General features: G+C 36.8%; 3 protein-coding genes across 6 annotated transcripts; all 3 read right to left on the bottom strand.

Annotated features, from left to right (window-relative positions):
• Positions 1-1,082: 1,082 nt before the first annotated feature.
• On the bottom strand, positions 1,083-4,149 carry LOC128214418 (dynein light chain Tctex-type 5-like). 3 transcript variants are annotated; one of them, XM_052920884.1, is made up of 2 exons: positions 4,067-4,149; positions 1,083-2,338 (listed from the first exon to the last, which is right to left on the bottom strand). In XM_052920884.1, exon 2 carries the CDS (start codon positions 2,312-2,314, stop codon positions 1,736-1,738), a length of 579 nt encoding a protein of 192 aa, XP_052776844.1. In that variant the 5' UTR covers positions 2,315-2,338; positions 4,067-4,149; the 3' UTR covers positions 1,083-1,735. The 3 variants fall into 3 exon arrangements, with proteins under 3 accessions (XP_052776844.1, XP_052776843.1, XP_052776842.1); XM_052920883.1 differs by having other exon boundaries at positions 3,969-4,112; XM_052920882.1 differs by having other exon boundaries at positions 3,892-4,080.
• A 300-nt stretch (positions 4,150-4,449) lies between these two features.
• Positions 4,450-19,553, bottom strand: LOC128214417 (SET domain-containing protein 9-like). 2 transcript variants are annotated; one of them, XM_052920879.1, is made up of 7 exons: positions 19,446-19,553; positions 19,001-19,266; positions 18,495-18,618; positions 18,063-18,178; positions 17,541-17,667; positions 15,699-15,832; positions 4,450-5,552 (listed from the first exon to the last, which is right to left on the bottom strand). In XM_052920879.1, the coding sequence occupies exons 1-6, from the start codon at positions 19,523-19,525 to the stop codon at positions 15,736-15,738; spliced, it is 810 nt and encodes a 269-aa protein (XP_052776839.1). In that variant the 5' UTR covers positions 19,526-19,553; the 3' UTR covers positions 4,450-5,552; positions 15,699-15,735. The 2 variants fall into 2 exon arrangements, with proteins under 2 accessions (XP_052776839.1, XP_052776840.1); XM_052920880.1 differs by lacking the exon at positions 4,450-5,552 and adding an exon at positions 7,565-7,697.
• LOC128215066 (dynein light chain Tctex-type protein 2B-like) lies at positions 7,077-7,694 on the bottom strand. The gene has a single exon (XM_052921792.1). It carries the CDS (start codon positions 7,692-7,694, stop codon positions 7,077-7,079), a length of 618 nt encoding a protein of 205 aa, XP_052777752.1.
• Positions 19,554-19,597: the final 44 nt, after the last annotated feature.

The following is a 19,597-nucleotide window of genomic DNA, read 5'->3' as shown; positions in this document are numbered from 1 at the left end:
AAAGTAGGTCAATAGGTCAAATGTTTTATTATTTTTTAACTAATTTTATAAGCCGCAGTGTAAACCTGGCCACCGTGGCCGTAATGGTTTTGCATAAAATCAGTCAGCTTCAATTCTGAAATTTAGGTCAAGTTCATTCCTATCATAAAAAGACAGCACATCAAATGTGTGGCCACATTTTCAACCTTAGTGCTGATACTTAGTCAGAATGTGTGTCTGATTTCAAGGTCAAATTCGAGTATTGGTCATGTCGGATTAAATGCAGGTAACATACTTGAAACACCTGAATATTTTCAAAGTTGGTGAAAATGTTTTCCTTTAAAATATGAAGTACAGAACCAACTGGCCAACCAAATTGGCCATGTCGGGTCAACAACTACACGAACATGATTGTATGCCACGAGGATAGCTGTTCGAAACCCATCGACAAGTAACTTTCTTCCCAATTTCATGAAATTGATCAGAATTATTACGCCTTATAATTATTGAAAACAAAAAACACTCGTGTTCGCATTAAGCTATGGTACTAAGGTGGGCGATGAAATGTTGTTTCAAGGACAGATTCAATGGCACATCAAATGAATGGATGAAAAAAGCAATTTCATTTGATGGTTTGGATATGATTTACAACAGCCACTTTGAAATGCATTAGTTTATAAAGGACTTTATATCGATTATGCATGTCTGGAAGAGGCGTTCGTATGAATTGAAAACGACCACTAGACGATTTCTCATAGCTCTTCAGACTAACAGCCCTTGTACGGTCGATTTTGTAATTTTACAAATGTGAAGGTCATGGCAACAAGAATCCATTCGCGGTACAGTGTATGTCATGTAACCTAGTTATTGACACTATAATGGTTGAAATTGATATCTGTACGGTCATCACTGTCAAAACATTTGGTTAAATTAATTGTATGACCTTGAGGTCAAGGGCAATATCACAGTATAGCTGAACATAGGTCAACAAACTGCGTGTAGAAGTGCTCTCTATATGCATGAATATAGATGACAGAGGACGGTTGTTAAACACTTCAATAATGGCCGTGGCAGTGGTTTCTAAAAGTAAGCACACATTTAGATTTATTTTATATATGAAACAAACGATGTTTACGTATTTCTAACGATCAGCCACACAGGAAGAATAAAACACGATGCAGATTACAAATCATTACTTTTGAATTTCAACCGAACTGTGCTTGTCAAGGAACGCTTTTGGACGCACTTGCTGATCAATTATGTTCACTTCATTGAGCTTCCTGCCAGACAGCATAGATAAATGATATCTAATAAACGTTTTAAGCCTGTTTACCTTTCGACCTTGGTTACGTTTATCATTACTGAATTTAATCATTGCATTTATTCCACTGAATGTAAAAACATATCTGTCTAGTTTGATTCCGCAAATAGCCAACTTGTAGAATTCAACACGGAATGGAAAATATCCGATGGTGCAATTTGAATTAATGCTCCGTGATTTGTCTTTCCATTTTTGGAAGAGAATTGCTGCAAACGTGAGAGATTCGAGATAGACTAGTTTCTACCAATTTATTTTAGTGATGCATCGAATTGTCATGAACGTTTTTGGGTTCGCTCAATAAAGTCGACTAAATGAGGCGTGCTGATAAAATACGCAATACATGAAAAATGCATTGTATATACATATATTTTACAAAAAAAAAGGCATTAATCGCAGGATCTAAGAAATATTTGTAAATCCATACAAAAGCAGTTTTCATTCAAAGTAGAGCGCGTACAGTGTTGCTATTGCGTGCATGTCTTTTGAATGGTACACGACCTCAGCGAAAGTGTCAGTGTCTTTATTCCACATACAGCGACTTACCATCTGCATGCTTTGTTCAGCTTCTTGACAAATTGTCACTGTCACAACGTACTTGTAACGTTGGAACCCCAAAGCTTTCACTTTCTTTTTAATTTCCTCAGTTAGGCTAGTGGTCAAATTACGAACGTTCGCGGAGTACTCCATTCCATCTAACCAGTCTTTCATAGTCTCATACATAACGCTCTTGGCCCTGTGTGATACGAACTTTGTGTCCGGGTCTGTTTTGAACGTGTTTTCGTATCTGACCGGTATAGCCGGTTTCGTCGAATGCGATAGACCGGAAATGCTTGTCCTTGAGGCGGTTGAAAAGCGTCTGTCCTGCACGCCGGGAACGATCCGCTGGTCCCATTTCGACAAGCGCCTCATCTGCGGCTGTGTCGTCTGCGGCATATGACCGATGTCAATGGATTTCCGTGCCATTTTTTCACTGAGGTTTTCAACGTTTTCCTTCGTAAGTCTCTTCGGCGGCATCTGGAATATAGTCTGTTTGGTGACCTGAAAGAAGAGTGCATGTTTATTAACAGTTGTCACTCATGCGTCGTATAAATAACGTAACAAATTCAATTACTCTTGCAGTCGTCATTTCGCCAGAGCCTTCAGACAGATCCAGCAAGGCGACCCTATTGGTAGAGACATGAGCGTATACACTCATTGGTTTTTACCTAATCCAGATATTTTCTGAGCAATATCCACTGACTCGTTTTAAATGGTCTGCCTCTTTCTTAAGACCCAATTTTCATATTTATAAAAACACTTAATTCCTCTTGAGAATAAGATAATAGCTTGCAGCCAATGTCAAACTGGAGTCTTACCTAAATTGGGTATCTATTTGTGCACCTTGAGTGTCCTATCACAGAGATACGATTGTCCTGCACGTTTTCCAATGATTGATTATTTGTGCTTGTCAATATCTAATGTAGAAGGAATTTGAAACAAATTGACCCAGTATGGAGTTTACATTAGATGGGAATAAGATAGAGTATGAGTTAATGAGGGAACTCAAAGGATGCAATGAGATGAACAAGGGTCACAAGTTAACAAAACTTGAGTTTAAGGTTTTCCAGCCATCAGTAAGTTTTTCTCTTCATTGTCGCATTGACAGTTTAGATGAATTTTGAAACCTGGTGTTATACCCATACAATTGTGACCCTTCAAGTTGCAATACCCTTATAATACCATTCAATATCCATGCAATATTTGTGCCATTTGAAAGGGTTTTGTTCGAAGATTAAGAGTATATAAATAAGATAACAAAAAATAAAGCATGTATAACTAGATTTGACTGTATAGTTTTGGTTTATATTCCAAGTAAATAAGTGTTTTTAAACGTTAATAGTCAATAATCAATAATTTTGATTCTAAAACCATTTTGTAATTGTCATTATGGTCATTTACCATACGTACTTCAGTATAATATTCCCATATGTTTAAAATACTCAACAGTTTAAAATAAACCAAGTTTATATGGGGTTGCCAGACGATGGATGAGCCACCTTAATATTGATAGAATGAACATAAACATTGAAAGCTAATTTTTCTCGCTAATATTCTAATAACTATTATCGCAGTGTCCATAAAGCAAATATTTCATCAAATATCCTAATTCCTTTGAACATGTGTCCCTCTATCTAGACTATAGTTCGTATATCAAAAATCGAATACTCGTAATAAGTTCTGCCATTGTTTGAATATGTGGATTGTTAAATCATAGTGAGCAGTTGGGAAAACATGCTGCCGATGTTGATTGTTTAGATGATTTGAGTACAAAAACATAGAAATGTAAACATAATTTATATGATTATAGATCTTACCTAAACTGAAACATAATAAGCGCATGGTCGATTTTAAAACTGTATAATGTTATACTAGTTTTGGTGCTTAAACATCAAATACATTTTCCGAAAAATAATATCGAATTACGGTTAAAATATATTATATTAAGAGTGAAAGTTGATGCCGATAGCCAGTATTCAAGCATTTCTATAAAATGAGTAATGATGTGTCAAAAGTGCTTTTTTGCATTAAATCATCAAGTTTGTTCTATTTACCTTGATTATCCTTGAAAATAATGTATATCTGCGGTGTTATTCCTTCTTGACTGAAAAATAGTAAGGCCAGCACTGACCTGTCAACTTTTCTTCATGCACGGCGATGAGTCGTCTGTATCCACATTTCAACAATATTTTTTAATACAAAATGTTATGAAAAAACGCTCTTCTATACCTAGCTTCTATAGCAACGCAGAATGCGGGTAAACATCCGGTCTTAAAACAATAAATGATAAATTTGACTGATATGTAGTATCATTGATGTCTTCTTATTGTCAAGATAGAGGCGCGTCGGGGTAATAGTCTCATAAAAAGCGGTCAATCCGTGCGAGATTAGCTCAAGTCCATCGAACAGTTAATTCGTTCAGGTAAGAATGCGAATTCCTTATTTCGACAGCAGTCTGTATATAATTCCCAGAATAATACATGGAATTAGTGATGGTACAATTGCATTTGTACTATTACATTAAATATTTACGGACCTGAAGATACTAACAAGGTGGCTCCGCTGTTAAACATCCAGGCAAGCAGCAATAGTCATAAATGATTTAGTAATGAGATGGACACTGTGAGCATGTTTGTATCATCCATCACCAAGTCCTGTGGCATCCAAAACAACCCTGTTATTTGCTTTACAAACTCCAGCAGCACCTATATAAGCTGCTATGTATAGGAAGAAACCGTATGAGCACTAAAGGAGCGTCCGTATTCATGTATTGACTGAACAGTTAGCTGTATCTATGAAAACAATGTTCACTTCTTGATCTGGTACAATGTGAGGTTTTCAGCTGCCTGGCTGGTCAGAATGCCTTCCAAATGCATTTTAATTTCCTTTAAATCTATTTCAATATGTGGAAGCGTTATGCTTGCTTTCGACACAATACAAATGACAAAATTCATTTTTTGCGTTTAATTGATCATGCATTGCTTAAAGCTGTAATTGTATGGCTTTATCGTTATTCCGTTATCAGCAGTATCTCTCTTGCATGCGCCAACCTTATCGACAACCAATGTCCATAACGGGCCTCCAACTCGTAATTCTATCTTCAAAAATCCAGAGATCAGCGATCCAACCTATTATTGGGTACAACTATGCACAGCGATTGTTTTATTTAGATGAAGTTATTGTACGATAATTTGATGAACAGTGGCGGTCGGGTAATTACTTTAAGTTTACGAGGCTAACAGCTACCATTATCTTATTTTCAGTAGTACCAATTTGCTCAAATATAGCACTTGGTCCTCGCTGAGCGAAACGGCCTTGCATTGTGCCGAAGTAAAAATGAATCTCTTTAACGAACATTTGGACACGGTCGAAGAGGTGAAGTTATAACTTTGCCTGTCCGCTGACGACGAAAGTAATGAGCATTATGAGGATGTTTCTGGGTTTAATTTACTATGATGAAGCATTCAATGTTTTGCATAAAGATGATGATTGGAGGATTATCATAATGGTGACGTGTTTCTTATTCCCTTGATCAGTTTTTAAGCGACAAAATCCACCGTCCATGAAAGTCCTCCTGAAAGTCCTCCGCTCTATTACTGCATCATGTCTGCCCAGAGCAGCTCTGTTAAAAGCTCGGTCAGACATTCTCTTCAACAGTTTTAGCATCCCTGGCACAATAATGGCTGGGACAACAATAACGAGGTCAACTCGGTGCCTAAATGAAAATACAGCATTTGAAACTTGAATTACACACACAGTTTTAAAAAGCAGACAAAATCTCAATCGCTCGATATCCTTACGCTGCGCCCATACTTGTTTTTCACAAGTCGTGGGAACTGATAGAAATCAAAGTGTACATAGAACGCACAATGTGTTAATAGTCACAATTATGTAACTGTCACTTCTTGACTATGGTAACACACGTGACCCCCATGTACCTTATTGCAAATACCAACAAAGCTACTAAAATAGCGATGTATGTTTAAAGGGTTTTAGATAAGAAAGATTTGTAGTCGCTGTTCTCTCGCTGTGATATTATTATAAAACAATGTAGGTGGTGTTTGTTCTCAATATATGATGCACGTATTTGTATTCAATTGTAAACGTATAATACACATATGTGAGCAACGAGTGATTGCTTTATGTTTGTAAACAAATTTATATATATACTTAAAGTATATAATTTATAAATCGGCTCGTTGGTTAGACTTACTGCATGTTGAGATTTTTATTCATAATTTCATCGCTATTCCTTTCATTTCATTTGTACAAATCTACACCCAAGCATAATCCCGATTTCAATCAAAATTCGATGCAAAAGCTGCATTCAAATGCTGTCAACTATTTTCTACAAGATCTTAACACCGGTGTCGTGTGAATGGTTTGGGTAGCATTCGAAATAAATTTTGTATTCATAATTGCAAAAAGATCACCTACCGATTTCAAAAAAGTACACACAGCCCTTTGTGAAAGGAATCAGTAAATCAAACTGTTCTTCAAATACATGCTTATAGTGAAAAAATATGACAAAACACACTTCCCTTCAAAGGTCATTCATCCCATAACGATTTCAATAAAATATCTGAATACAATTTATAAATGAATTATCACAGAATAAAAGAAGAGCATTCAATGATCACAAAGATTAAAGCTATTGTAATTACAGTTTTTTTTCCAAGTTTTTTTACATACATTAGTCTTTCATCTTGCTCATCGTTCTTCGTTCTACTAAAAAGTCCACAAAATGAAAGAAGAAATTTAGTGCAATAAAAACAAAGATTAACGGCATCTTGGTGATTGACCATGTATTCAAAGGTCACCTTCGCTATACGGTTTCATTCTTACAAGTATGGCACTGGACGGTGTATCTCTATCATAACAGACGTGCGGTCAAGTAATCCATCACTTATAAGCGGTTTAAAGGCGTTCTCATTCTCTGTTTCTTTGTGAGCACAACACATTCAATCATGTCATGTCAATCTTTTTTGCAGTTTAATAGTCCCAGCAAATTGTGTCACGGGTTGTGACCGATGCTTTATAAACAAATGCGTAAGCGGCTTTGTTTTTGTACACTGAAAGTTAACCATCGTAAAACGAACATTTAACCAATTTATATTTCAACTGTTCTTTCCAATTGGAAACGTATTTACATCCAATGAATACTTTTCAAAACGTGAGAAGGAAACACAAGAGAAAGCTGCTATTATATTAACTAAGGAACGCCTAGATCCTACTTTCCCTATTCGAAATAGCAGGCGTACACAGCCGCCACCGCGTACAGTCCGTTCTTATTATAGTGGGCTTCGGCGTAATTGTCCGTGTCCTTGTTCCAGAGGCAGCGGCTGACCACATGCACACCCTGGTCACAGTCTTGACCGATGGTCACCGTTACTATGTACTTGTATCGGTTAAAGCCCATGTCCTTCACGCGAGATTTGATCAAGTCCGTCAACATCTGCGTCAGGTTCCGGCACTGAGTAGAATTGTACTTTTCCCCGTCCAGACATTCGTCCAAAACTTCTTGAATTACGCCCTGAACGTTACCCGGTTTAAACACTTCGCTTGTGTCCGGTTCTACTTTATAAGTATTTTGTAACTTAACCGGAAACAGTCCGATGTGTCTGTGAGCAAATGAACTTCCGGTGACACTGCTTCGGGAGACCTGTGACATCCGGCGGCCGTACTGGACGCTAGGCCGCCCCTCAAACCGCGACATTCTACGCATGCTTGGGTTTGTCGTCATTGCTGACGGCCCCTCGCTCCCTTCCTTGGCGTAAATGGAATGTCGCTTGCTTCCGGTCTGGTCGCCATGGTGGTCCGCTAGGTTCTCTGCGGTGAGGCTCTGTACTTTTGCCATTCTCTGTAAGGAACAGGAAATTATTATTGAATAGTTACTGAAAAAAAATCTCTGCAATCTATAAAACAATGCATTATATAAATAAATGTTAGAATAATCATAAATGCCGATTGAAAAGTTTGCATTGTAATAACAATTGTTTGCTTTTGGATTTTACTTAAGTTTATGTGATTTTGAACAACTAAAACCTTGTATTTGTTAAGGATTGATGATCGAGATACAAAATATTTCCACTAAGTCCTTTACAGCGGAATAAAAAGTCCCTTGTCGTAAATACGATCAACGACAACTAATAACAATTATGTAATGTTGTATTAATATTATTTCAACATTGTATAAACAAGATTACTTCGTCTTTTAGAAGTATTAAGTTATATTTTGGTAGCAAATCAACCAAATTATTATGCTTTCACATGTATATACTAAGAATAGCTGTCGCTTTAATCCTTTAACAAAATATTGTACATCTAAGTATAGACGCTTTTCCAGTTCATATATGAAAATACGTTTAAATTATACCAACAATTTCAATCTCGGTCTAAATGTTCGTATTATCCATGTTCAAACTGTAACATTATTGCATTAAACAAAAATGTGAGAGCTATATTATTAAGTATATATACTTGTCTTTCACAGTTCGAGCATGACACGAAGGTTTATCGCGGACATTTGAAACATACAGATTTACCCAAAGAACTATGAAGATCCTGATAACGATTCTTCTCCTGTGTTTTTTTTTCAAAAGTTTACTTTATTTGTAAAGTCTTTCCATTGATACCTCATAAATCTACTTCCGACATAATAATCACTTTAATCTAATAATACTGATAGCTGATAGACATCGAACTAATTAAAATTGAAAAATTGCCATCTGAAATTGGTAGTAAAGTTTCGAGTTGAAGGTTTTATTTGATAAAAAAAACGATATAGCCTTACCTTTGTTCAACTTTTCCTTAACATTTAAACCAACCTAACCTTATAAACACTGACACACAACAAGCTCAGTATCCAAGTAGAGGTGGTATCATTTATTTCATATCAATTCATCCGAACCTCATTCAAAACCCATCGAAATGAAATCCGCGGTCCAATCACCAGCCTATTAGTTCCTTACAGTGCCGATTATTAAAAGCGTATCGATATGAATTAAATGATTGATTTCAAAGACACCATCACTTTCCACTCCGTATCGATTATAGATCCAACCGCTCATTTCAAGTCATGGCAACATTTGTTCGATCAAATCCTTTCTGATGTTTGCGGTAAATGCTTTAATAAGTCTCCCTTAATCTCAGATGGCTTAAAACGTAGACAGAGGGCGTAAAACCGGTAGGGCTAGAGCTTGGTTCTGCTCATTTGCATTATGTTTATTTTGTTTCAATGTAGAATAAAATTAATAATGACATATAAAACACGAGCAAGGGCACCACAAAAGAAATGCTAACGCTCGTCCGCTGTTATCAGTTAATTAAGGGAGATAACTGATTACTCTCACTACAGTCATGGAATTGCTACGCGTGTATGAATTGTTGTTTTTAGCAAATGTACAATAGTTCATTTTGAACAGTTTAAATAACGATTGAGAAAAAATAGCTGCGGCAAGATTTCGACGCCAACGTCAACGACAGCTTGATGGATGTCACTTAAGAACGGCGCTAGAAAACCAATATAATGCAATGTACCGGTGCTTTAGCATAGAGCGCAAACTAGGTCCCATGTCTCCAATAACGCTGCCTCCGGATGTCGTTATTTTTTGACGTCGTTGCACAGAAAATCTGCCTTGTAAAACCACGTTAACTTAATTGAGACGTAGCTTTATCTTTCCATCTATCTTTCATACCGTTACTTAAGTAAAGAGGGCTTTTATGTGGTACTCTCAAGTGTGTTCAAGTCAAGTTTACTATTCATTTTAGTAAGCCCTCCGGCCCAAAATACGTGTTGTGACGTGGTATAACGGTGATAGTATTCAATAGTTGTGTCAATAAATGCGACAAGTATATGTTAGTATGTGTAAGATGGCGACTTCTCGCAATAATAGCTCTATGCCTACGCAAATAAAACAGCATAAGCCTTTTGCTCGTGTTTTAAGTGCACATTTATAGCATACACATTGGTATATATTATGTAACAATAAGTTTTTGAACATGCAATGATCTGCACGAACATTACAGACCATTTAGTTCCTTATAATCATACATTCAAATTGCATACTTGAAAGTTTTTTCTGAATTATTCCTGAGGACAAAAGGGTCTATGGATTTTTAAATGGAAGTTTCTTGTTATAAAAGGACTCTGCAGTGTCGCAATGTCTGTTATGTATTTGACATGCGCTCGGACTATTCAAAAGTCATTCAAAGCTTTTTTCAATGTATATATTCAATATCATTTATTCTTCTCTATGCATAATTACAAGTTTTGATCCAAAATCGATTCCTTTCGAATTGTATTTCTAGACGTCACTTGAAACTTGTAAAAAGGATTTCCATTACTTCATAATAGTACGCGGTCGATGACAAGAAAGAATCCGTACATACGTTCAATATTCAATAGTTCCGCATTTAATTAAAACTAGAAATTGTAAAAGTTTATTGAATACGGTGCCTGTAAGGTAATATATCGCTGACAGGTTCCATATGGTCATTGATTCCTTATAACACTATTTAGCATAACCTGTGATATTAATTGAATTAAATGCAATTAAATACCAAGAGTGTTGTAACAGGTCAAACACGGGATTAGTAACTGTAATACATTACGGAAACCTGCATTTTACCTTCAACTACACCCATAGTATACAGTGTGTGTATATCACGCGATAAATTGCGTCATAGATGCTACGTAGGAAGGCTCAATTTTGCTTCGAATGAAGACTTTAAACAAAGATAACTATTCCTTCATCATTTTAAATGAAACATAGCGCCGTCTACGCCGCTTACGGAGTGTTTGAGGTAGTTGTAAAAATTATCTTTGTTTTAAGTCTTTATTTTAAGCAAAATGTTGGCTTCCGACGTAGCATATATGACGTAATTTATCACGTGTTATACACACACAGTATAAGAGTCGATTCACATATACATAATTGATTTTTCAGTAACCATTTACAATAATACCTAAATGATACATGCATATTTAATACCTTAGGACTTAACTTATAATGTGTTACTTTATTCTAAAACTCGTTCATATGATTATGTTACTATGATATATCTATTGTTCGGACCGCAAGATTGCAACGGAAAGGACCACTTACAGATTGGTACTAACTCTGTACAGTAATGCACATGTCAATAAACGAGGGGTGAAAGCGAAAAGGTTCTATCTGCTTCTTTATTTAATGTTACTTAGAACCTTTTCGCATTCACCCCTCGAATTGTAAACCACGCCCCCCCCAAGTCCGGGGGTATACCGGGGATAGCGGGGGAAATGGGCCGTGTTTTTACCTTTCAGGTGGCCCCGCAGTGCCGGGTGAATGCGGTGGTTTTGTGTTCGCTTTAAATATAGCGGGGAATGGGCCTTACCTAGGGTCCCTGGGGTGCGGGGGCATTTGGAAGCAGTGACATTGACCTTGACGTAAGAGCGCAAAACACAATCCCATGAAACGTCTACATAAACTCTTCCTATATACTTAATCAATTATTGATCGGAAACTATTTTTAGCTCAAGGTCATCGTCACCTTGACCTTTGACCTACTTGCATACCAAGTATTACGTTCTTGGGTGCAACTGTTCTTTAGTTACTGAGCGGTAACCATTTCTTCACCTCAAGGTCACGGCAACCTTGACATTTGACCTACTGATCTCAAAATCAAAAGGGGTCATCTACTAGCCATGACCGACTAGCATACCAAGTATGAAGTTCCTGGGTGCAAGCGTTCTTTATTTATTGAGCGGAAACAAAGTGTGACGTACAGACTGACGGACAGACTGACTGACTAACGGACTGATCACAAAATCAATAGGGGTCATCTACTAATCATGATCAACTTGCATACCAAGTATGAAGTTCCTGGGTGCAAGCGATCTTTAATTTTTGAGCGGAAACCGTTTCTTCACCTCAAGGTCACGGTGACCTTAACATTTGACCTACTGATCTCAAAATCAATAGGAGTCATCTACTAGTCATGACCAACTAGCATACCAAGTATGAAGTTCCTGGTCCCAAAAGATCTTTAGTTATTGAACGGAAACTGTTTCTTCACCTCAAGGTCACGGTGACCTTGACCTTGGACCTAGTGACCCCAAAATCAATAGGGGTCATCTACTAGTCATGAACAACTACCATACCAAGTATGAAGTTCATGGGTCTAAGCGTTCTATAGTTATTGAGCGGAAACGAAGTGTGACGTACTGACTGACTGACGGACAGGGCATAAACAATATGGGGAGACATAATTATTCGATACCATAGGTAAGTTTGGCGCCGCCCTCCCAAAACAAAGACATACGTCATTCTAATAGGCAGGTTTCATTCAAATAACCAAATTTCACTCCTTTTATAAACCATGTTCGGTCGCAATATGGCAACCTTCAGTACCGGCCGTTTACTATTTTTAGTAACAGTGACCTTTGACCTTGACCCTTAGAGCCACATACGCAATCTCATGAAAGGTCTCCATTGGGAAGTGTGGTAACTACATGTCAGAACTAACTAAAATTATTCGATACCATAGGTAAGTTGGACGCCGCCCTCCCAAAACAACGGCATGCGTTATTTTAAAAACTGTACCTTAAATGAATATCATTTGAATCCTTTTCCAAACAACTCCAACTTGAAATCTCAATTTGTGTGCACAGTAGGGCCGAACTAATTTTATATTTCTACAGTTTTCTAAATAAATGGTACGTGAGTGAAAGGCTTCATTTATTGAATAATTTTCAATTAAATCTCTAATGCAAGATAATGCACAAACACAAAGTTTAAGACACTCTAAAAATCAAGATTCACTAAACAAATACTTCCTTCGCTTGTCTGTCTCTAGGGAACTCTCTTAACGTGCGTTGGTTAAGGAGTAAATTAATTCTACCATGTGTATGTTAAGGCGCCATTTTGACAAACTACTCCAATCTTTCCTAGATAAGAACCGCGAACTTTAACATCTCTGCCTGGTAATGGAGTGTCATATGTTTTACAGACATTCAATGTTAACAAAATCATGAAGTTATCTTTCAATTACACTTAGGTCCCGACTGTTTCAAAATCTAGTTTTGTTGAAGAGTATGTTTATCTAAACTTATTTCACTACTTTCTAAGTTGTTAATAACTACGTCTATGGCATGATATCAATCTAGTCGGTATTGACAGGCAATCATGTGGGATCGTGACATTTTATCATCTACGTGGTGCCTCGACCTTCGGGAGTGATCGTTTATAATTCGAAGTAGTCGTCATCGAACGTTGATGTTATAAAGACAACCGTTTCTCGAATGTCAATAAGTCGAAACAGCAGCACCAGACGCTCGTCTGTTTTCCTCAACTGGTCACGGAGCATGACGTCAGTGATTTTTAATACGGGGATATGGTGTTTGCTAAACATACAGCGTTGACATTTGCAATCGGTGTACTAAGTTTCATGTGAATATTTTATGGCTGATACTGGCTTCGTTAAGAAACAGACGAGCTAAATGTACGTCTTTTAAATTTACCTAAAAAGTCAACACCGTGTACGTGCAATAAATCCATCAATATGTTGCTAGTCCGCAACATTATGCCACTGTTGTATATTTATGCTTACTCGTAGGTTGAACATAAGCGTTTTGAATGCCGTCACACACGTAGACATCCGTAGACGGCGAACATTTTATGACACCTAATAATGGAGCTATCTAGATGTGGTCAGAAGTAACAAACACCACCCGTAGACGGCAAACGCCATTCGTAGACGGCAAACATCTAATGATACCTAATAATGGGGCTATCTAGATGAGGTCAGATGTAACGACGCCATCCGTAGACGGCGAACATATTATGATACCTAATAATGGGGCTATCTAGATGTGGTCAGATATAACGAACGCCATCCGTAGACGGCGAACATATTATGATACCTAATAATGGGGCTATCTAAATGTGGTCAGATGTAACGAACGCCATCCCTAGACGGCGAACATATTATGATACCTAATAATGGGGCTATCTAGATGTGGTCAGATGTAACGAAACGCCATTAGTAGACGGCGAACATATTATGATACCTAATAATGGGGCTATCTAGATGTGGTCAGATGTAACGAACGCCATCCGTAGACGGCGAACATATTATGATACCTAATAATGGGGCTATCTAGATGTGGTCAGATATAACGAACGCCATCCGTAGACGGCGAACATATTATGATACCTAATAATGGGGCTATCTAGATGTGGTCAGATGTAACGAAACGCCATTAGTAGACGGCGAACATATTATGATACCTAATAATGGGGCTATCTAGATGTGGTCAGATGTAACGAACGCCATCCGTAGACGGCGAACATATTATGATACCTAATAATGGGGCTATCTAGATGTGGTCATATGTAACGAAACGCCATCCTTAGACGGCGAACATATTATGATACCTAATAATGGGGCTATCTAGATGTGGTCAGATATAACGAACACCATCCGTAGACGGCGAACATATTATGATACCTAATAATGGGGCTATCTAGATGTGGTCAGATATAACGAACGCCATCCGTAGACGGCGAACATATTATGATACCTAATAATGGGGCTATCTAGATGTGGTCAGATATAACGAACGCCATCCACAGACGGCGTACATCTTATGTGATCAGAGGTAAGAAGACCACATATAAGTACGAATCAAGTAACAGCAGTAAGCAACAGCAACGTGATTTCAAATTCATTGTACAATCTTTAGCTTTACAGACGTGTGCACATGCATTTAACATTCTCTTTCTATCTAATTAGATATAAAGATCAAAGAGAATTAACATAAGTTATTACTCACGTTATCCATCTTTGCATTTAAAGTAATCATGTGTCAATATTGCTAACGATCTTAATCATGTTTGGTTTCGAAGAGCATTACTGTCCAAATGCATGGAAGTGAAATACGGACACAGTATTAAGTCATTTTTCTGAACTTGGCTGACCTCTCCAAAGTGTAACTTTTAGAGCTTTTCTTTAAGGAATTAATACAAAGCATTAATACCATTAAACCCTCTTTCTGCTCGAGTTGATGAAAAGGGAGACAATCAAAATAGTTTTTCGCTATAATTTTCAGCCTTTTCTTATAAATGTATCATCAGTATTTTGAACAAAGTTAAATACATGTAGTTGATACAATATCAAACAGACTAAAACTAGAGCATACAGTCACATCATTTACTTGTTGGTTTTGTTCTTCCAATTGAAAAAAGTAAATTACATATTTAACATGTCAGGTTTTGTGAAATGATAAGTTTTAACAGTATTGCAATGACCTTTGTTCAAAGTGAAAATAGACTATTTTTAAAAAAAATCTGGCGGTGGGAAGCCCCCTCGGATTCGCTGGTGGCATTTATGCCTACAGGATCCAAACAAAATATTTAAAAATAAAAAAATAAATCTCAGAAAAGTGTGAAAGGGTGATAACCAGAAATGCCCACAAACCTAAAGCAATCACATTTCAATCAATACAAATACTAACGGCTCTTCTATCTAGATTAGTATCTGGTATAGTGAAGTTTCAGTGCCATTGTCACTTGAGCGATACAAAAAAGGTGCATTTTCTCTTACCTCAAGTCAAACTATCCTAGAAAGATGGGCACAACTGGTATTAAAATATTCAATGTGCCTTTGAAAGCAAAAAAACACCAATGAACCCTTAAATATGATTTGGCCCCATCAAGTTTTAAGGCAACATAAATAAGCAAAGGAGTATCATTTTATGTTTAAGTATCATTTTATGTTTAATGTGGTGGAATTTTTACGGTGTTTTTATGAATGTTATATTCATCATACAGCACTGAAATTTTAAATTTTACAGAACTTGAGAAAAGTATTTTGCTCATACCTGTACACATACACAATGTTAATGGGTCACATGGTGTCTACTGATTACTGCTGACAATGGTGTAATATGTGGAGAACAGCTCCTCCCCAGCTTGGACCTCCCTCAGGGAAACCAGCACAACCAGTCGCAGCAGCCTGGATAGGAAACAGCAACCAGTCAGCAACTTACACTCTGAGAGAATATACCTATACTACCTGTACCAAGTTGTTTTGACCAGCACATCCAGTCAAAACAGCAAAGAGAAAACAACATGCATACCTTATACCCCGACAGGGGGATATCAGCAAAGCTTTGATGTACATGTAAGACTGCTGACAAAAGATCAGATCGCAGATTTTCATATTTCCTTTCCAAAATTAATGTTTTATGGCTAAAAGTGTTACTAACGATTTAAAAAAAATACATAAACATAATTTTTTTAACCTAAATATGGAAATCTGCAATCTGATTATTTTGTCAGCAGTCTTATACCACTGGTTACCATGCATGTTTGCATAAAAATTGGCTCATTCCAAGACAAAAAATATAAAAAAGTTGTCAACACGGTAAATCTGTGAGAGTGCAGCTTTAAAAGTAGAACAAGCAAAACATTTTTTTAGCAAAATCCTTTAAGCAGTCTTTCAGAAATACGGCATGAAAGTGATATTGATATTTTTAAGGCATTTTGTCAAATTACCAATGATATTTGAAACATTGTTTGAAAATAAATACTGATTAAACTATTATTCTAGAATATACATCAGGGATGGTAACAGACAGAACAAACCAATCTGGAAATTTAGTTTGAGCATGAGGGGTTCAGACTCAAAACAGGGTTAAGGTGCTAAGATCCTTGTTGAAATGGTTTCCATAGCCATTTATTTCCATTCAAGGTACTTTTTACTAATCTTATTGCAAATGCCCTTAAAAAACAACACTAAACATCTGTATTATAGTCTGAAATTAAAGCTATCAATACTGAATGGTATAACCCCTGATACATGTACTTTCAGGACTTTTGAACCAGCACAATTTGTTAACCAGTGAAAACTTCCCAGAGAAAGCAGAAGCCACTTAAAAGCGAGCATGCAATGCATATTCTAATTCATCACCACAGGTTTGACAATGATAAATTTAAATCTGTAATATGCATAACATCATCGCCCTGGTGTATGAGAATGACAATGCACTTCTAAGGTTTTATTAAAACAATTGCGTATACCTTTGACATTTCAAAGACACAGAATTTGTTTATTATGGAGACAATATTACTTTAGGTATTGCTACTTTGAATATTAACAATGTACCCATACATAAGCATTTTCATCCTAGTATACTGATAGAGACTCCACTTGTTTAACTTGGGGAGTATTTTCTCAGATGTTACAGGAACATGACCGGAACATCCAAATTGGCTAGACAGTATGAATTTTTTAGACCTTGCGGTCCAGGATAACCTGTGAAAGTGCTAGCACTTATTTCTAATGAGGTCCTTTGTTTTTGCTGAAGGGACAGCTGGAGGAAAGGACAGTGGTGGGATAGAAAGGAAGTCCAGTTGCAATACCCTACCTCCTTTTTAAAGAGACCCTTTGGATCTTTAACTTGCTTGGTGTAAAGCACTGATTCAAGGGGTACAACTTTTCTTGATTAACCAGTACTGAGTACACTACTTTTACAAACACTACCTTTTAATGCTGAGCGCCAGGCAAGGGAGCTACTTGTACCAACTTTTAATGCCTTTCAGTATGATTCACCTTGTATCAAACCCACAACCTCCCACTCAATAGGCAGACGCCTCAACCACTAGGCAACGGAGATGGTTAATAACACTGAACACATAAACAGAAATATTTAGCTATTTACATCTGACCAAGCTGCTGGTCCATATCTGTCTGAAGTCTGGCCTCTGTGTTGGGGAAGTATTTCCTGAGGTGAACTGGGAATGAGACAGGAACATCGAACTCCTGATAAGCCACATTGGCTGGGAACTCTGAAAATAAACAGCATGTTTATCATTCTTGAATTAATCCTTTCTTCATTATCATCAATTTCAGGTTTTGCAACTTTAGCAGTAGAACTTTTAAGTGCCTTAAGAAAATTCTGTTATGTTTTTACCTGTAGCAAAAGATGAACACAACAGGAAAATACAAAAAATAATCATTTATATATGATTTTATAATACTGAATTCATTTATATCTGAGGCAGATAGCGGCAAAATACTGCGTTCCATTGTTCTTTGTTGCTGTCATATGTGCTATATTTTTTAATTTCGGATATGTCGAATGTTCATTATCTCATAGTATTTAAATAGGTCCCGACGACTTGAGATAATGAGTTTCGACTGTATTTGTAATCTAACATTGAGCTGCCCCAGTATATATTACCTTCAGTCTGGTTGTTAACATACTGTCCGACTGCTAGTGGATTGACTGGTTTCTCTACCAGCCAGCTTGTGTCACACATAAGTTCACCCATCACACCGTCACGTCTGGCACAGGAACTAAAATGGATATCAACTGTAAGTGTGCTGAATGTACAAAGAAATACAGTTTTATATATCTCTTTTCTGACACTATAAAATGTAGAAGTACTTTTTGGCACACATGGAGATACCATATTTTGTTACCTTACAAGCTAGAGGGTTGATTAAACAAAGAAATGACTTCAACAATACATTATGTTTGTACAAATGATCTTTAATAATGTGTGATTTTACACAGTATTGTAAAGACAAAATATGCACAATTTCCACAGTAGAGTGTGCCTACAAAATGCATATTATTCAAGTTAAATCAGAATGATTAACACTTTCTTACTTGTACATCATCTTTGACAATCCCGTATCCTTGCCGTCTATATGCACACCATCAGCACAGCGAAATAGGAATGGGTTTGCCAAACTCACCCAGAAAACAGGTTCCCACGGTTGGTACACCAAACCTGCACAAAGGTAAATACAGATAACATAGAGCAAACAATGTTTGTCAAAAATCAAGAAAAAGTAAGTTATGTGAATCTAAAATTTGTATGTTTTTATCAAGTTATAAAGTGTTCACCATTTGGTTAAAAAATGACCACTGTAATGCATGTAAAGGAAAAAATTTAACATTTGACAATCATCTGTTCCCTGCTAAGAGTCTGGCAAGAACTAAAATTGACAAAAGACTCTCATGGCAGAGCTCTGATTAAAAGGACCAATCAAACATTAACCATTGGAATCATGTTCATTATTTTTTAGCAAGTATGTTCCCATGCTACACATACTTTACTAGACATCAACTGTGAAATAGCTGTAATGAACTTTTATAATATTGTTCAGCACCTGGATAAAGTGACACTAAAGTGCCAGGTTTAACAGTTCCATCCGTCACAAACACTCCCCTGCCTCCATCTGACAGGCAGCTCTTTCTACGATCAGTCTTGTATCCTAGTTCTTTAAACAAGATGTCCACATTCCTGACATTTTGCTCTGTTCGGTGCAGACTGCTTGTGGAGTTAAACTTTTGAAAAACTGTCAACAGGGTGTGCTCTATAACATCATCAGATACAACCTTGTCTTCCAAAACTGATGGCACAAGCCTCGGATGACTGAAACAAGGTTGTCATGTTTAATACCATAGACAATATTAAATTAGTTATACTGTACTTATCAATCAACTGACTTAATATAAACATTTACAATTTAGTTGCATGTAACCTTTGAGAGTCTTGCGTACTATAGTGTTGATGGAAAGGGCGATTACAAAATCAAGGTGAAAAGAAAGTACTTTTCGTTCAAATTATTCGCAATCCAAGGAACAAATCTGTATTTGTACTGACTCCAACGTTTTAAAATACGTTGAAACATATCTACTTCATGGGCGCACCCATATTGGTTTGCGAATTTTACATTAACATAATTTTCCACCAAGCACAGAAA

Source organism: Mya arenaria, chromosome 13 (assembly GCF_026914265.1).
Source record: "Mya arenaria isolate MELC-2E11 chromosome 13, ASM2691426v1".
In the NCBI taxonomy this organism is placed as follows: Eukaryota; Metazoa; Mollusca; class Bivalvia; order Myida; family Myidae; genus Mya; species Mya arenaria.
The sequence above is the reverse complement of the archived record's forward strand: the minus strand, read 5'-3'. Positions and strand labels throughout refer to the sequence as shown.